This window comes from Apteryx rowi, unplaced genomic scaffold, assembly GCF_003343035.1.
Source record: "Apteryx rowi isolate R43461 unplaced genomic scaffold, aptRow1 scaffold_12, whole genome shotgun sequence".
Classification (NCBI taxonomy): domain Eukaryota; kingdom Metazoa; phylum Chordata; class Aves; order Apterygiformes; family Apterygidae; genus Apteryx; species Apteryx rowi.
This window is the reverse complement of record NW_020447419.1, coordinates 1,673,977-1,688,167: the sequence shown is the minus strand read 5'-3', so window position 1 is coordinate 1,688,167 and position 14,191 is coordinate 1,673,977. Positions and strand designations below refer to the sequence as shown.

The 14,191-nt window shown below is 40.9% G+C and overlaps 1 protein-coding gene across 1 annotated transcript in view; it reads right to left on the bottom strand.

Moving 5' to 3' along the window:
- ABCA12 (ATP binding cassette subfamily A member 12) overlaps positions 1 to 8,918 on the bottom strand; it is a 58,116-nt gene extending 49,198 nt beyond the window's left edge. Inside the window, exons 1-7 of the mRNA XM_026088509.1 lie at positions 4,867 to 8,918; positions 4,092 to 4,207; positions 3,291 to 3,397; positions 1,858 to 2,111; positions 1,619 to 1,731; positions 1,001 to 1,125; positions 10 to 183 (exon numbers count right to left, since the gene is read on the bottom strand). Of these exons, the coding sequence (XP_025944294.1) occupies positions 10 to 183; positions 1,001 to 1,125; positions 1,619 to 1,731; positions 1,858 to 2,111; positions 3,291 to 3,397; positions 4,092 to 4,207; positions 4,867 to 8,918 (4,941 nt within the window). The remainder of the gene's footprint in view (positions 1 to 9; positions 184 to 1,000; positions 1,126 to 1,618; positions 1,732 to 1,857; positions 2,112 to 3,290; positions 3,398 to 4,091; positions 4,208 to 4,866) is intronic.
- Positions 8,919 to 14,191: the final 5,273 nt, after the last annotated feature.

The window sequence follows — 14,191 nt, the reverse complement described above, 5'->3', positions numbered from 1 at the left end:
AGCACTAACCTTGTATAGGAAATTGTAAATGTCTAAGCGTCGCAAGAGAGTGACCCCCAGGATGTACATCTTACGAGTCCTCTCCGAAAGAGAGAGATTGCAAAACTCCTCTGCTACTGTTTGCAGCTGTGGGTCACCAGGAGGGACAGTACAAGACTCTAGCTGGAGGATCTGAGAAATGAGCTATGGAAGAAAAGGAAGAAAAGATTTGTTAGGGGCTAGACTGCTTCAGTATGCATGGATTAATCTTGCCTTGTTGCTCTTTCCACAACGTCATATTTCAGCCCTGAGAACCAGAACATGCCTACCCATTACTCCTGCTTCAAAGAGCAAATCCTAAGGATTGTGCTTTAATGTCAGCTTGCACAGCAATAAAGGCTTTTATGGCTTCAATTTCCTATTGACTGATGCATGCAAAGTTTGGAAAAGCATGTGCTGTTTGGGGCTCAGTCCAGACTAGGTGTTTGGGAAGGGGGAAAAGCATCCGGAGCTCTGCTTGCACAGGAGGCTGAAGAAGGCAAGCTCATCTCTCATTACAGAGATCTGTTCCCTGGGAGGCTATTTTTGGATCCCTGACTGCTCTCATGAATCCTGGTTAGAATTGTGCTTTTTCATCCGGACTGCAAGGACTCCTCAGCACTGAGGACCCCACTTAGTCCTCATTAGTCTGTTACAGTGAACTGTGCCCTTGCTACGGATCCAAGCAATCACTCACCAAGCAGTGTGTGGCTGCTTACCAGCTACTGGTGACAGCCAAAGACACCATATGGCTCTCGGTCTCCAGCAGCTGAACTGACATTAGTGACTTCTCCTACTCCATACCTGATGGCCACTTTTGGTCTGTAACATGCTACACTGTCTGTCCCTGCGGGATCATATATGCCTCTCTACTATCATGTGTTCAGTGATCTGCTCAGCTGCATTCACCAGCAAATCATGGATTTATCAGTCCGAAAGGTAAAATCAAGGGGACCTCCCAGCAGAATGACAGTGAACTTACCTGAGTGCTGTCTTCTGGGAGAGATGCTTCCAGAAGAGCATCAATACTGGCTGTGGACATTCCTGCTGTGTTTCTGAGATCCTCTTTGAGCTGGTCCACATTTTTAAACATCTCTCTTAACTTTTCTGTAAAGCAAAGCAAAAAAAACCAATTTATATTACAGCTTTCTCCAGACATACAGCAATCTCAAGCACAAAGGACTTTGTGTTTAGGCAAACTTTGCTTAATGTTATACCCAGGGGCATAGATCCCACTATCCCTAGACCTGCCAGCTTAAGCTCACAGTGGACAACTTGACTGTAAAACCTAGCACATATGACTGTCTCCTGCAAGCTTTTTCATCGGCAGCTATATACAGCACTTCCATCCTTCACCCAAATCAAAGGCTTGGGGCTTTCAGCATACAGGGCTTTTTTGGGCAATGCAGAAAACAAAGGACAGTCTAGAATTGGCTCTAGAATTATCCTAGATAAAGGATCCCAAGGAAACTGTGTACACTTATCTCATTAAGACTGCTTCTTCCTGACAGCTAAATGAATCCTGGGATTGCCAGCAGAAATTATGATATCGGTGATGATGTTCACAAACCAACATTGTAAAGTAAATACGGGAAAATACCTTGCTCACTAGTATCTCTTAAATTCCCAGTGATGTTCAACATGGAATTCAAAGTAGTCATATACTGAGGAATCTCTTGAAAGAAAGCAATTTCTGGTACATTTTCTTGAAACCTAAATCGGAAAAAAAAACAAAACAACAAACAAGTAAAATGGGGAATATGAAAAGAAGGCAAGAAGCCATTCAATCATTTCATAAACAGAGTATTACGGAAGCATAACTCAGAAAGAGAACCTCACCACTTCATTTGCGACTGGATGTCTGTGGCATCCCCAATTAGAATATCCTGAAGCTCTTGGGAAACTCTTCTGCGATTCAGTACATTGGTCACAATTTGATTGCTTAGTTCAATAGCGCGGAGGAGCTGCTCATGAGATTGACTCTGTTCACACAGTTCTCCAAAGCTAACACTAGGGAGATGGCAAATATGCTGCATTGACTTAAAACTCTCATAGTCACAAAGAAGTGTTGTCAGATCCCGGAGGCGAGATATCTTTAAATGCAATTTTGAAAAGGAAGAGAAATAAACAGACACCAGTTAGATGACAGAATTATAAAGGGCAAGTTTTTAAAAAACTAGCTGCTCCTTTGCATTTTTCTTTAGGATTAAATATTTTTGTATTTAGTTCATTCAGAAGGTTTCAGATAGAACAGTTCACAACAACCATTCCTGCATGAGTTTGTAGCAGACCCAGCTACATAACACTGCACAGGACATAACAAACCTTGCAAGCCTTTCCATACCATTTCCTCTGTCCAACATACAAACACAGCAATACCCAACTTGGACTCACCTGTTGACCAATTAATCTTCCCAGAAACCAAACAAATCACCTTGTGCAGTAGATTCAGCTTTTTGGACACCACATGGCCTTCCCTACTAGAGCAGATGAAAAGGAGTTGACTAGAAGTCAGGACTTCCACCTCTGGCTACTTGCTGCATAAAATTGCAATCCATTGCCTACTCTTCATACTCTGGGCTTCCCTCTTGTCTGTCATTGCTATTTAGATTATCAGTCTTTCATGGCAAGAACGGTGTTCTGTTTTGTGCCTATGAGTACATGGCACATCAAGACTCATGGTATTACTGCTGTGGAAATATTAAGCAGCAACAGCGGGGCATACCAATGCCCTTTAAAAAAAGGGTCTGAATGAGAGAAGTAGAATACTATAGGGCTACATATATACACTATATATGTAGGAATGGTGTAAACAGCATTTTATCCAAATGAGGCATTGCTAAATCCAAAGCTGATGGAAGAAATCCATGAATCAGTACTGCTTAGGTGCTTAATCTCAGAAACCGTTATTTTGAGACATCTAGTGCTAAGGGAGCATGTTGGGGAACATAGACTCCGGCCATGCTGCAGTTGGTGTAGCTCAGTAGGCATAGCAGTAACTAACTTAGTGGCACTTAGTGGTAAGTATTCTATAAAACAGGCTGGGAGGACAGGAATACCTCTACCTTCTCTGAAACCTGGGTGCACGCTGGGTAGTGGCTGGTATAGGAGACAAGTTTCTCAGCCCAGGTTAATGGCAACCTCTAAGTACAGGCAGCAGACATAAAACAGATTTTCAGTCCTGCCTTCTATCAGCTGTTTTTCTAAACCTCCACTACACATTTGTGTATCACTGTGGGATGTCTTCAAGTCAGCATTTTAAGCAGACTCACTTTTAGCTTCAGGAGCTCTGGTATGGATGAATGTTTCTCAGAAGTATTGTTTTGCATGAAAGGGTCCTTTTTCAGATGAGTTTGCTTCAAAAGCAGTGTGATGTTTTCTGTGGGAGTTTAAAAAAAGAAAAAAAAGTTACTTTAGACAAAAAGTGGACTTATGGAAACTTCACACCTGGCAATGTCTGCACTTTGTCTCTGAGGCCTACTGACCACATCTATTTTCCACCAAATTCACATGGCTTTGGACCTAGGAAATCACACTCAGAGACCTAGATTGTAAGCTTCTGATCCAGTCTGAGTGGGTGCTCTGCTCCCATAAAGAAATCTACCCCACACTAGAAACAGGACTTGTGACTATGCCTGACCCTTTGGACACGTTCAGTACCTCTGTGAGCAGATAAACCTCTCAGGTTTTACAATAAGCATATACAATGAATATCTATGTGAAATATGTTAACTCTCAAAATACCTGCTGCCATCTTAAGGGCACATAAAGCTGTGAAGGGAATATAGGCTTCTATTTTTAAGGATTCTTTATCTGAGTGTCAGCAAACTGTCATCCCATAGCAAAGAGTACACGTTTTTTGGATATAGTTGGATGGAAAATTTCTATCCATGATGTGACATAACTCAAACAAAAAGGAACGTGCCTTCCTGAGGCCTCACAGCTCCAGCTAATTGCCAGCAGGTGAAAATGCATGGCACCTGTCTTTCCCATCATTAGACAAAACACTTTGAAAAGACAGGCACAACCACACTCCAGCTTAGGTCCCACTACATTAATGAAATCATGATTACCTGTCAATTTGCTGTCTTCAATTTCAGTGGCATTTATTAAACACATCAGGTAAGGATTGTAGCTGTTATTCACTGTCACCTGTAGGATGGTGTTTTCAAATTCTAAAAATAGAAATCTGAAAAATAAGATGGAGCTTAAATTGAGTTTCTCTTTCAGAAACAGGCATATTACTGTGTGACCTGTCAGCTGCATAGATGCTGCTTCTTGGCAGTTGTAAATAAAAATTCCAGATAAAGCCATGTGTCTCATGACTTTTCCTAAGTGGGTACCCTCCCAATTTTATTTCATCAATTACTTTTTCTGTTATCGCCTCAGCTGTCATTCACTCTCAAACCATACAGACAAGAAAATAGGCTTGAAAGGTTCACTTCAGATGAGAGATATAGTTGGAAAGCCATGCCTGGGGGAGACTGAGGAAAAAAAGCTAAGGAGTCATACCACAAGGAAGGGTCTTCTAAAAAGCTTACCATTGGTGTAACCCAGCTTCTAGTGGACATACTTCCTAAAGGACCCTGGTCCCACTGTGAACTGAGACACACAAACACTGAGCATTTTTGAAAGTCTCACTTTCAGCTGCCTGTTCCATTCTGTGGCTTCAAAGATAAATTTCTTGTCCTTTGCTTCACCCCATGCTAGATCTGGAGTCCTAAATTACGGTGTTAGATTTCAGGCTAAAGTTGCTCCACTGGAAGAAACTAAAATACTCTTCCTGCCAGAAGTAAGCGGTGTTCACTACCCATAATGGCAGTTATGATACCCAAAAACCAAACTCACCGTGTGATTAAACTGGTTGGAGACAGGATTCGGTCACTTTGAGTCCAAGGTAGGGTCTTGTTGAACAGGGTTTCTGCCCTAACAATGAAGTGATGAGCAACAATGTCGAACACACTGTCAAAACCAGTTTTGTTGGAGAGAGAAGCTGACCTGGAACCTATATTCAATCCACTTAGCAGCTCAGAGGAGTTCAGCCTCTTGAGAATGGAGCGACTGGCTTCTACAATTTCTAGAGCTGATACATTGTTGGCAGGACTGTTTGCCATTGCTTCCAACAACTTCACATAGGCAGCCACTTCTGTTAGATTCCATTTGGTGTTTAGCACACTGTCAACCGCATCCCAGATGCTTAAGAAATAACTCCATTCAGTGAGGTTGAAGGCACTCTGGAGTCTCTGCAGCAAGCCATTCACATGGAGCTCATTCTGCGCCATACTGAAGAGTGTGGACAAGTTATCCCAGTCTGCTGGGCTGCCAGAGAAATTTAGAGAATTCAAACCTGTTTCGTTTAGCATGAAAGGAACGAGGACGTTCAAAAGCTGTGATGGGAGCACACCACCCACATCCTGCAGGACCGGGATAGGRCAGGATGCATTACTCAACAGCAGCCCCTCCGCAAGAGCAGCCAGAGCTTTTGTCTTCTCCTGTATCCAAGAGTTATGAAGCTCAGAGACAAGGTCTAACTTTGAAAGGAAACTCAGAGAAAACTGCAAAGACTGGATGATACACGACAGCTCCTTGGAAAAACGTTCACTGCTGTGCTCGTAGGCAACATCAAACTCCGGAGACAGCTTCAGGTTCATTATGGCAAGTTGAAACATTTTTGTAAAGGTTTCATTGTGCATTGTTCCACTCTCCACACCCATGGAAGCAAAGAGGGGCTCACAGGAGCTCCTGGCTAGGGACTCACTTAGAGTGGCATTTTCAAACAGCATCTGAAGTGCTATGTGGAGAACATCTTGAGCAGAGCAGTTCTGGGGTGTCTTGTAATCGCTCTTGTTATTACCAAAGAAAGGAATCAAGGCTAAATGCAAGAGATCCATCATTTTTGCCTCTAATGAAGTATTGTGCTGTAGGATAGGTTCATTGAACTCCTTCTGCAGTAGCCAATGTGAAAAATGATAGATAATGTTCATTTTTTCTTCCAGTGTTTTGTTTAAGTTGGTATCATGAAGGATTTTCATTCCTGCTCTCCATACTTCAAACAGCCTCTCAGTATATTTACTATAAAAATTAAGTAATAGATTGATAGTTTCGAGCTCACTGATATTATAACTTTTCTGCACATCTTTTAAAAAGAATATACTCCTTTGTATGGCTTGTGAGTATATGGAGATGTTGGCTCCTCTGGAGTCTTCTTCACCATACACCTCAAATATGGCAGATAAAAAGTTTACCAGCTGCTTTATTTCTTTACTGAAAGGAAGACTGGAATCATTTTTCATGGTTTTAAACTGATTTTGCAGTATGTCTAGAAGTGATTGGGAAGTGACACTGTCCATGCTGCCCCAGTTCATGGACTGGAGTATTTCAGCAATCTGCCAGAAACGATGAAGTTCATTCCCCTCATTTCCGTGAGAGGAACTCTGGAGTCTTTGCATTAGTTTAGACAAAGAAGAGAATAGCAAATAATGATCACTGGTGTTCACCTTTGCCATGGCAGCCAGAAGCTGCTCAAGGACCAAGAGCTGTTCTGCAAAATTTTCAGAAGTTATGGGGGTCAACAAGAAATCAGAAAATGATGATATTTCTTCATTTGTGCTGAGATAATCCTCTATGTTTTCAAGTGGGATTGCATGAAGGGCTATCATTTTGATAATCTCCCATGCTTTCTCTGTATTAAAATGAGTCCTATTTAAAATGATCTGATTCCAAATCGCTACAGCCATAGTTAGAACATCTTGGTTTTCTTTCCCATAGGGATTAGGATAGAACAATCTTTCACCAGCAATCTCATACAGTGGGGCAATTTCTTGAAATGTTCTTTCTAAGTCCACTGTGCTGTTTGCAGCAGAAGTTAAATTGAAAAAGAGTTTTAACGAACTATAAAAATCTTTCAGATCTGACAATTTCATTCCTCCACTAGTATTACGAAGGATCTGAAATACTTCTGTTTTTCTGGGAGCTACCCCAATGTCGACAAGAATTAGAGCTTTATTCATAATTTCCAGAAGTCTCACATATTCATCCACTTCTGTTAAGTTCCATTTGGTGGTCAACACATTGCCAGTGGCATTCCACAGCTGGGAGAAATGTCTCCATTCAGACTGGTCGGAAGCTCTTCCACGCATCTGTAGCAGTTCATATATACTACTGTTCCAAACGGAAAAAGTCGGTAACAGATGGGAAAACAGAGGCAGCCTATGCCAGTCTGCTGGGCTGCCAGAGAAATTTAGAGAATTCAAACCTGTTTCGTTTAGCATGAAAGGAACGAGGACGTTCAAAAGCTGTGATGGGAGCACACCACCCACATCCTGCAGGACCGGGATAGGRCAGGATGCATTACTCAACAGCAGCCCCTCCGCAAGAGCAGYCAGAGCTTTTGTCTTCTCCTGTATCCAAGAGTTATGAAGCTCAGAGACAAGGTCTAACTTTGAAAGGAAACTCAGAGAAAACTGCAAAGACTGGATGATACACGACAGCTCCTTGGAAAAACGTTCACTGCTGTGCTCGTAGGCAACATCAAACTCCGGAGACAGCTTCAGGTTCATTATGGCAAGTTGAAACATTTTTGTAAAGGTTTCATTGTGCATTGTTCCACTCTCCACACCCATGGAAGCAAAGAGGGGCTCACAGGAGCTCCTGGCTAGGGACTCACTTAGAGTGGCATTTTCAAACAGCATCTGAAGTGCTATGTGGAGAACATCTTGAGCAGAGCAGTTCTGGGGTGTCTTGTAATCGCTCTTGTTATTACCAAAGAAAGGAATCAAGGCTAAATGTAAGAGATCCATCACTTTTGCCTCTAATGAAGTATTGTGCTGTAAGATAGGCTCATTGAACTCCTTCTGCAGTAGAAGATGTGTTAAATTATAGACAGGGTTAACTTTTCCTTCACTGGAAGCTTCACTTGCAGTTGTATAATGAAGGATTTTCATTCCTAACCTCAGTAGTTCAGACAATCTCTCAAAGGTTTGATTGTCAAAATTAAAGAACAGATCTATATATTTTAATTTACTGACATTGTAATGCAGCTGTAAGTCTTTTAATATGTACAAGGTCTTTTGTACGGCTTGAGTGACCAGTGAGATATTGGCTACTTCAGAGTTTTCCCCAAACTCTTTAAACACGGCTGTTACAAATTCTGACAGTCGATTCATTTGTTCACTGAAAAAACTGTCTGAATTATTATTCAGTTTATGCAAATGGTTGTTTAATACATCTAAAAATTGCCCATAAGCCATGACGCCTGTGATATTCCACTTCATTGATCTCAGTTTTTCCCCCATGCGCCAGTAGACATTCAACTCATCCCACCAGGCTTCACCCATGGAGCTTTGTACTTTCCGCATCAGTTCGAACACAGGCATCAGTAGGTACTGATAACCTAAGTTTGTATTTGTCATTATAAAAAACATCTTCTGGAGAGCTAGGAGCTGGTCTGGAAAGTTTTTGTAGGACACAGGTTTAAGCAAATAGTCAGAAAACAAAGATGGTATTTCTTGCATTTCATTTAAACGGTCTCTTAAGTCTTCCAAAAATGGCAGCATGTTAGTGGAGAGTAAAATTTTGAGAGCATCCTTAGTTTGCTCTGTACTAAAATTAGAATTATTTAACAAATCTGGATTCCAAATCATTGCAGCTAATTTTAAAGCACTCTGAATTTCTTTCCATTGGGTCATTGTATTGAAAATGGAAGTCCCATTAAAATCACTCTGTAATTGCAGTGATGTGAAGTTATAGATTTCATCAATTATTTCCTTATTATATGGTTCCTTTAATTTATAATAATGATGTGGATTCATTCCCAGTTCAAGAATTGCATACAGTTTCTGTAATGTTTCATTCTTTAAATTCCTGAATAAATTTAAGCTTTTTAATACACTTCTATTCATTTTTTTCTCAAAGCCTTTTAAACGATATAGAGACTTTTGTATGGCTTCTAAATCATCTGAATTAATGGACCTCTTGGAATCTTTTCCACCAATCTCTGGTAACTTTAACTTTCTGGGGAAAAAAAAAGTATTTTAGAGAATACAAAATCAGTGCAAGTGATTTAGAGCAAAGATCAAAGATTTGAATTATACTCTTATATTATATAACAATATATAATTATATATAATAATATCCCTTCATGCAGTGTCTTACCTCAGAACTTCCTCCAAATCAGATACTAAAGTCTGGTTGTCTTTCCAGTTAACAAAGAGATTACAAATATCTCTGGTCACCAAACTTTTTTCTTTATCTACAAGAGATATATAAAAAAGATATGAATATCAGTTTGGAAATTGAAAAGAATGACATGGCAAAACTGTCAATGAAAACATGCATGTCTGAAGTTAGGCTCCTATGATGGGAAACAAGATCATGGTTAGAAACTTGATTGCTCTTTTGGGGTATAACTCTCCACGGCCTTCAGTAGGAAGTCAGGATGCTACTTATTGCTGTAGAAATGATTTTGCATGCCAGGAACAGCTCAGTGCCCCTATGATCTGGGTGCTAATGAAGCTCTTTTGCTTTAGGGGCACCTTGCTATCAGTAACACAGCACAAACTGAACTAATATGTTATGCAGTTTGTGTTTCTTTCCCTTCATAGGTCTGCTTTCTTACTACCTGCACCTGGGCTTTGACTGCAGCATCATCTATGTCTCCTATAGCTATTTACACTCGTCTTGACATCCCCACATGTCCAGTCCTCTCACTAGCTGCGTCTACATGTTTTTCCCTCCTTACACTGTATCAATCTGCTGCTTTCTTATCAACACCAACCTCCACAACCTCCGTTGAACTACAAGAAGAGAATAGATGGCATTTACCAATCTGTCCTTATCGTCTTTACATGCCGCACCTTTGCAGCGGTGGATGTCTAGGGTCGTGCCTTTGCTGTAAGCTGAAAGGGGTTTAGCAGAATAGCTAATCCTGATATACATAGCCTGTTGTGCAGCCTCAGCCCCCCACTGTGAGCCCGTCAGGTGAGTTCAACAGAACCCACAACTGGAGGCTGATTTTGACAAAAAACTGAAGATAAAAGGTACCACTGCCCATTTCCACTGAGACTGCAAACTCATGCTAATTGATTGGCTAGTGACAAAACCATGCTTTTTTATTTCTGCATTTGAAATGAGGAATTTTATTCACATTTGTTAAAATTTGAAAGGAGAATTCATTATGCCCTGCCCTGAACAGTATGCAATCAGGATGGTTACTTATTAGCTTGCAGTTTGCTTCTCATCAGCACCACAGGTTTTCAAACAGATACAACTATGTGGAGGAATCTTACCTTGTTCGGAGCAGTTCAGGGAAAACAGAGGATCTGTAACCCTGTTTTGAACAGTTCTGAATCTGTCTTCAGTCACAAACAATGCAGAGACATTTTGAGCTGCCAGCACAACACTATAGGGGAAAAAAAAAAAAAAACCAACAATGAAAATAAATTGTGGTTCCAGGTTTATGAGAGAAAATAAAACAAGTGTTCAAATAGGAAACAGCTGGAGTGCAGCCTATCATTCTTAAAATATCTGACAGAGAAGACATTACCCCTACTCTTAATTATTTGTTTGATTGTGCACAAAACACAAACAGAAAGGGCTCTGAAGGAAAGCCATGGTGGTAACATTGGCAGAAATGTACATGCTGTACTCATGCAATGTAGTTACTCAAAGGTTCAAGCAAAACCTATGTGCCACTAAAATCCTCACAATGGGGCTTAGAAAACACTCAAGTGATGTGCCATCCTGGTGATTCACTGCTGGGACTGAATCTCCTCCTAAAGAAACCAAGCAGCAGAGCAGACAAGGCTCCAGGGAGAGCCGGGACACCTAGGAGACAAGATCTGTGGATGGAAGAAGCAATCACAAATAACTGTTACCATTTCAGATTCTCCTTCTTTCCTCTTTTGTATTGTAATAAGCAGGCTGACAGGGAGGCAAGGGATGTTTTTCAGTCTTAGAAAAGAACAAGCTGATTATCTGGCTTACTGTATCACAGAGGAAGTCATTTAAAAGAATGTCTGTTCAATATGCGCAGGTTATTGAAAACTTCACGGTGATTACCAGTCTCTTTTGCTTCTCCTATATAAAGAGTAGCTCTTCACTGTAGATATAGGGTCACTGTGAAATGCACAGTCCCTCGCCTGCCTGAATTTTTGCAGGTGATACACAAAGCACCTAGCTGAGCTGATTTCAGCAGCAGGAATAAATACATAGTGATTTGGGAGAACAGATCGCCAACGAGAACATAGGAATCTCTCTTCTCCACATTTAACATAATGTCTCCATGCAGGTTTTATGGACTCGGTGCTCACCATTTTCATTCTGCAGAGGTGCTTGTTAGCAAGAGTCTCAGAGGGGGAAGAAGCTGCCATTACAAGCCATACACTTTTAGCTAAGCAATGGCACAACTAAGGAGGAGGGAGGCACAGGCTTGCCAGAAGTGGATGCAAATTATACAGACCAGAAGGTAGCAAACAGGGAAACAAGTGCTGCTGGTGCTCTTCTATTTCAGTCTCTCTAGGACTTTTGCAGATATGTGCTTTAGAGAAGTCCAGCTTACAAGCTTATCAGGAAATTTATTTTAAAGCAACCAACAACAGCATTTGTGAATTCTGTCTGTAAATCAGGCTTGCATGAGTAATAAAATTTGCTCCTCAACTTATTGTAGAAGTCATGACTTTGAAATCACTATTGCACTGTGGTGTTGCTACTTATCACATGGTTAATATGGATGTCACAATGAGCAAAAGTTCTTTTCTTCTGCATCTTTGTTTTACCACTACAAAAAATTCCTTCTGCACTATTTCTTTAGGAGGTCAGTACTGTGTCTGTAAAAGACACGGCCCAGCTAGCCAAGACGTGATTTTGTAAGCATCATTAAAAATATTATTTGTGCAATCTCTTTGCAATAACTGTTTACTCATGCATTTATGCTGCCACATGCTAGGCAAAAAAGCACTGAGGTCTGGTGATGAAATTCTCTGTGGCTATTTGTTGTGCCTATGATAACTTGCCCAGCTCTGCAGCTGAAGAGCAAAGCAGAGCAGTAGAGTAAATATTAATTCTTCCTGGGCAGTCAAACAGTGCGGGTTTTAAGGCTTGATTCTACAAGCCAGTAAATGTGGACAAATGCAATAATCCTGCGACCGAAATGGCAGAAAAGACAAAACATGTCTGAACAGAGTCAAAATTCTTGCCACATCATTGATACTGACTTCTTTAAGAACAAGAACATCAGGTCTCACAAATATTTTTCTCAATGCAGGATGGCAAATTACCTAGATACTAACGGCATGGGTTTTAAAGTGCCTTAGCAACGTGCCAATGATGAAAAGTGAGTTCCTCCAAGCCTGGTTGTAATCAGAGTGGCAAAGTTTCTACAACCACTTCTTGCATCTTTGTCCAACCGCTCATGTTAAGGCCTTCTTTTATCAAAAAAAAAGTCAAAAGACACTCAGTTGATGTCTGTTTTCCTCCATGTGCTGTAACAAGTGGACTATCCAGAATAATTTCTAGCAGTTTCAGTCATAGACAATAGATGATTCAGGACAGATTCACCCAATCTCCTAGGTAACTCAAGTCTTTTAGAGAACAGTGAGAGTTTAACCCAACTATAGACTAGGAAAGGGAGTTTATAGGGCTACGCTCCTGTAGAAGTTTTCATTGTCCTAGCTGCAGACAGCATCAAATATTTCAGCATAGTCAATTAATGCAGTTTACAGAGCTCAGCCAGCTCTTGTTTTTCATATAACCATTGAGCAAGAACATAACTGGTATTTTCTTCTCCTTAAAGTCACACGCATTCAAAGCCCCATATGCTAAGAACCAGAGTCCCTCTCTTCTCTGCTTTCTTGGGATGAATTTAGAAGGATAAAAAGGCTGTAAACCAGGTAATCAATTTCTTTTAAAGTGAATTTCTGCCTCCCCCACAAATGCTTGAGGTGTTCAAAGTAACCTGAATTTGGCTCCAAGCTTTTCCGGAAGGAAGTGGCCAGCTGCTGTCTTTGGCAGAACAATTATCCAACAAGGAGGCCTTTTCTTCAACCAAAGACAAGGGCCGTTGCCCACCAGCCTCTCAATCTGCACACACACATGACAGTGTCTCAAAGTATCCTGGAAGACAACTAAAGTTTCACAGCCAAGCTCCCGTTTTAAAAGTGACAGAAGAGTCAGTGAAAGTCAAAACACTGCTCATTGCAGAGACCTTCAGAGATACATTAGTATGGAGCCGTACCACCCAACAGAAACAAGTCATGCTTTTAAGCTAACATCCTTCCAGCTGATGAGAGGTGACCTGTCTTCAGTGTTCAATATGCAAACCCATCAGGCTTTCAGTGCCCCTCCTGGCATTTTTCTGCCTTCTTACCTGCTTGCATTCTGAAGGTAATCAAATATGTCTTGCAGCTGCATGCTGCCCTGAAACACATCTGGGGCCAGCAAAAGAAGATGCCACAAAGAGGTGTCATTCTGCACTTGAGAGACGAGCAATAGAAACGAGACCATTTCACTGACAAACACTGCCTGGTATTGTGGGTTGAGTCGCACCTTAAAAAATAACAATGCAAGAAATTATTTAAGCGCAAGAGCCCTTGTTGCCAGTGAGCCTTTCTAGGTTTTTCAGCCTGCACTGCACTTGTACACAATCCAACAAACAATAGGTTCAAAGGACTCTAGTGACAGACAATAATGGACAGAGTGACCGTGCTTTACCTTTACACTCTAGATGACTGTAAAATAAACTTTGTATAGACAAGCCCTAAGATTCAGAACATCCCAAGTAGTTTAAAGACTGCAAATATAAGAAAAATGAGTATCAGTCCTCATCCCAGCAAAAAAGAAGGCATTACTTTTAAAGGATCCATTTGCTTTAATTATATAGCTTTCCCAAAGACAAGTATTGCCTCGGTCGTGAGTTGCTGGATCAGATGCAGGAGTTATCGGATGAAGTTATATGGCTGATGTAATACAGGAGGAAATTTATTGCCTCCCCTAGCTTTAAATATTCTTATTTATGCCATATTCTTACACTGTTCTATCTACTTGTCACTGCAGGAAGGCAAATAAAGGAGAGGAAAAAAAAAAAACTAGGCATGGTGAGGAACTCTCAATGGACACTAGCTGATGTCTGGCTGTCCTTGACTTTCCTCAAGAGCTGTTTGCTCAACTCTAAGGTGTT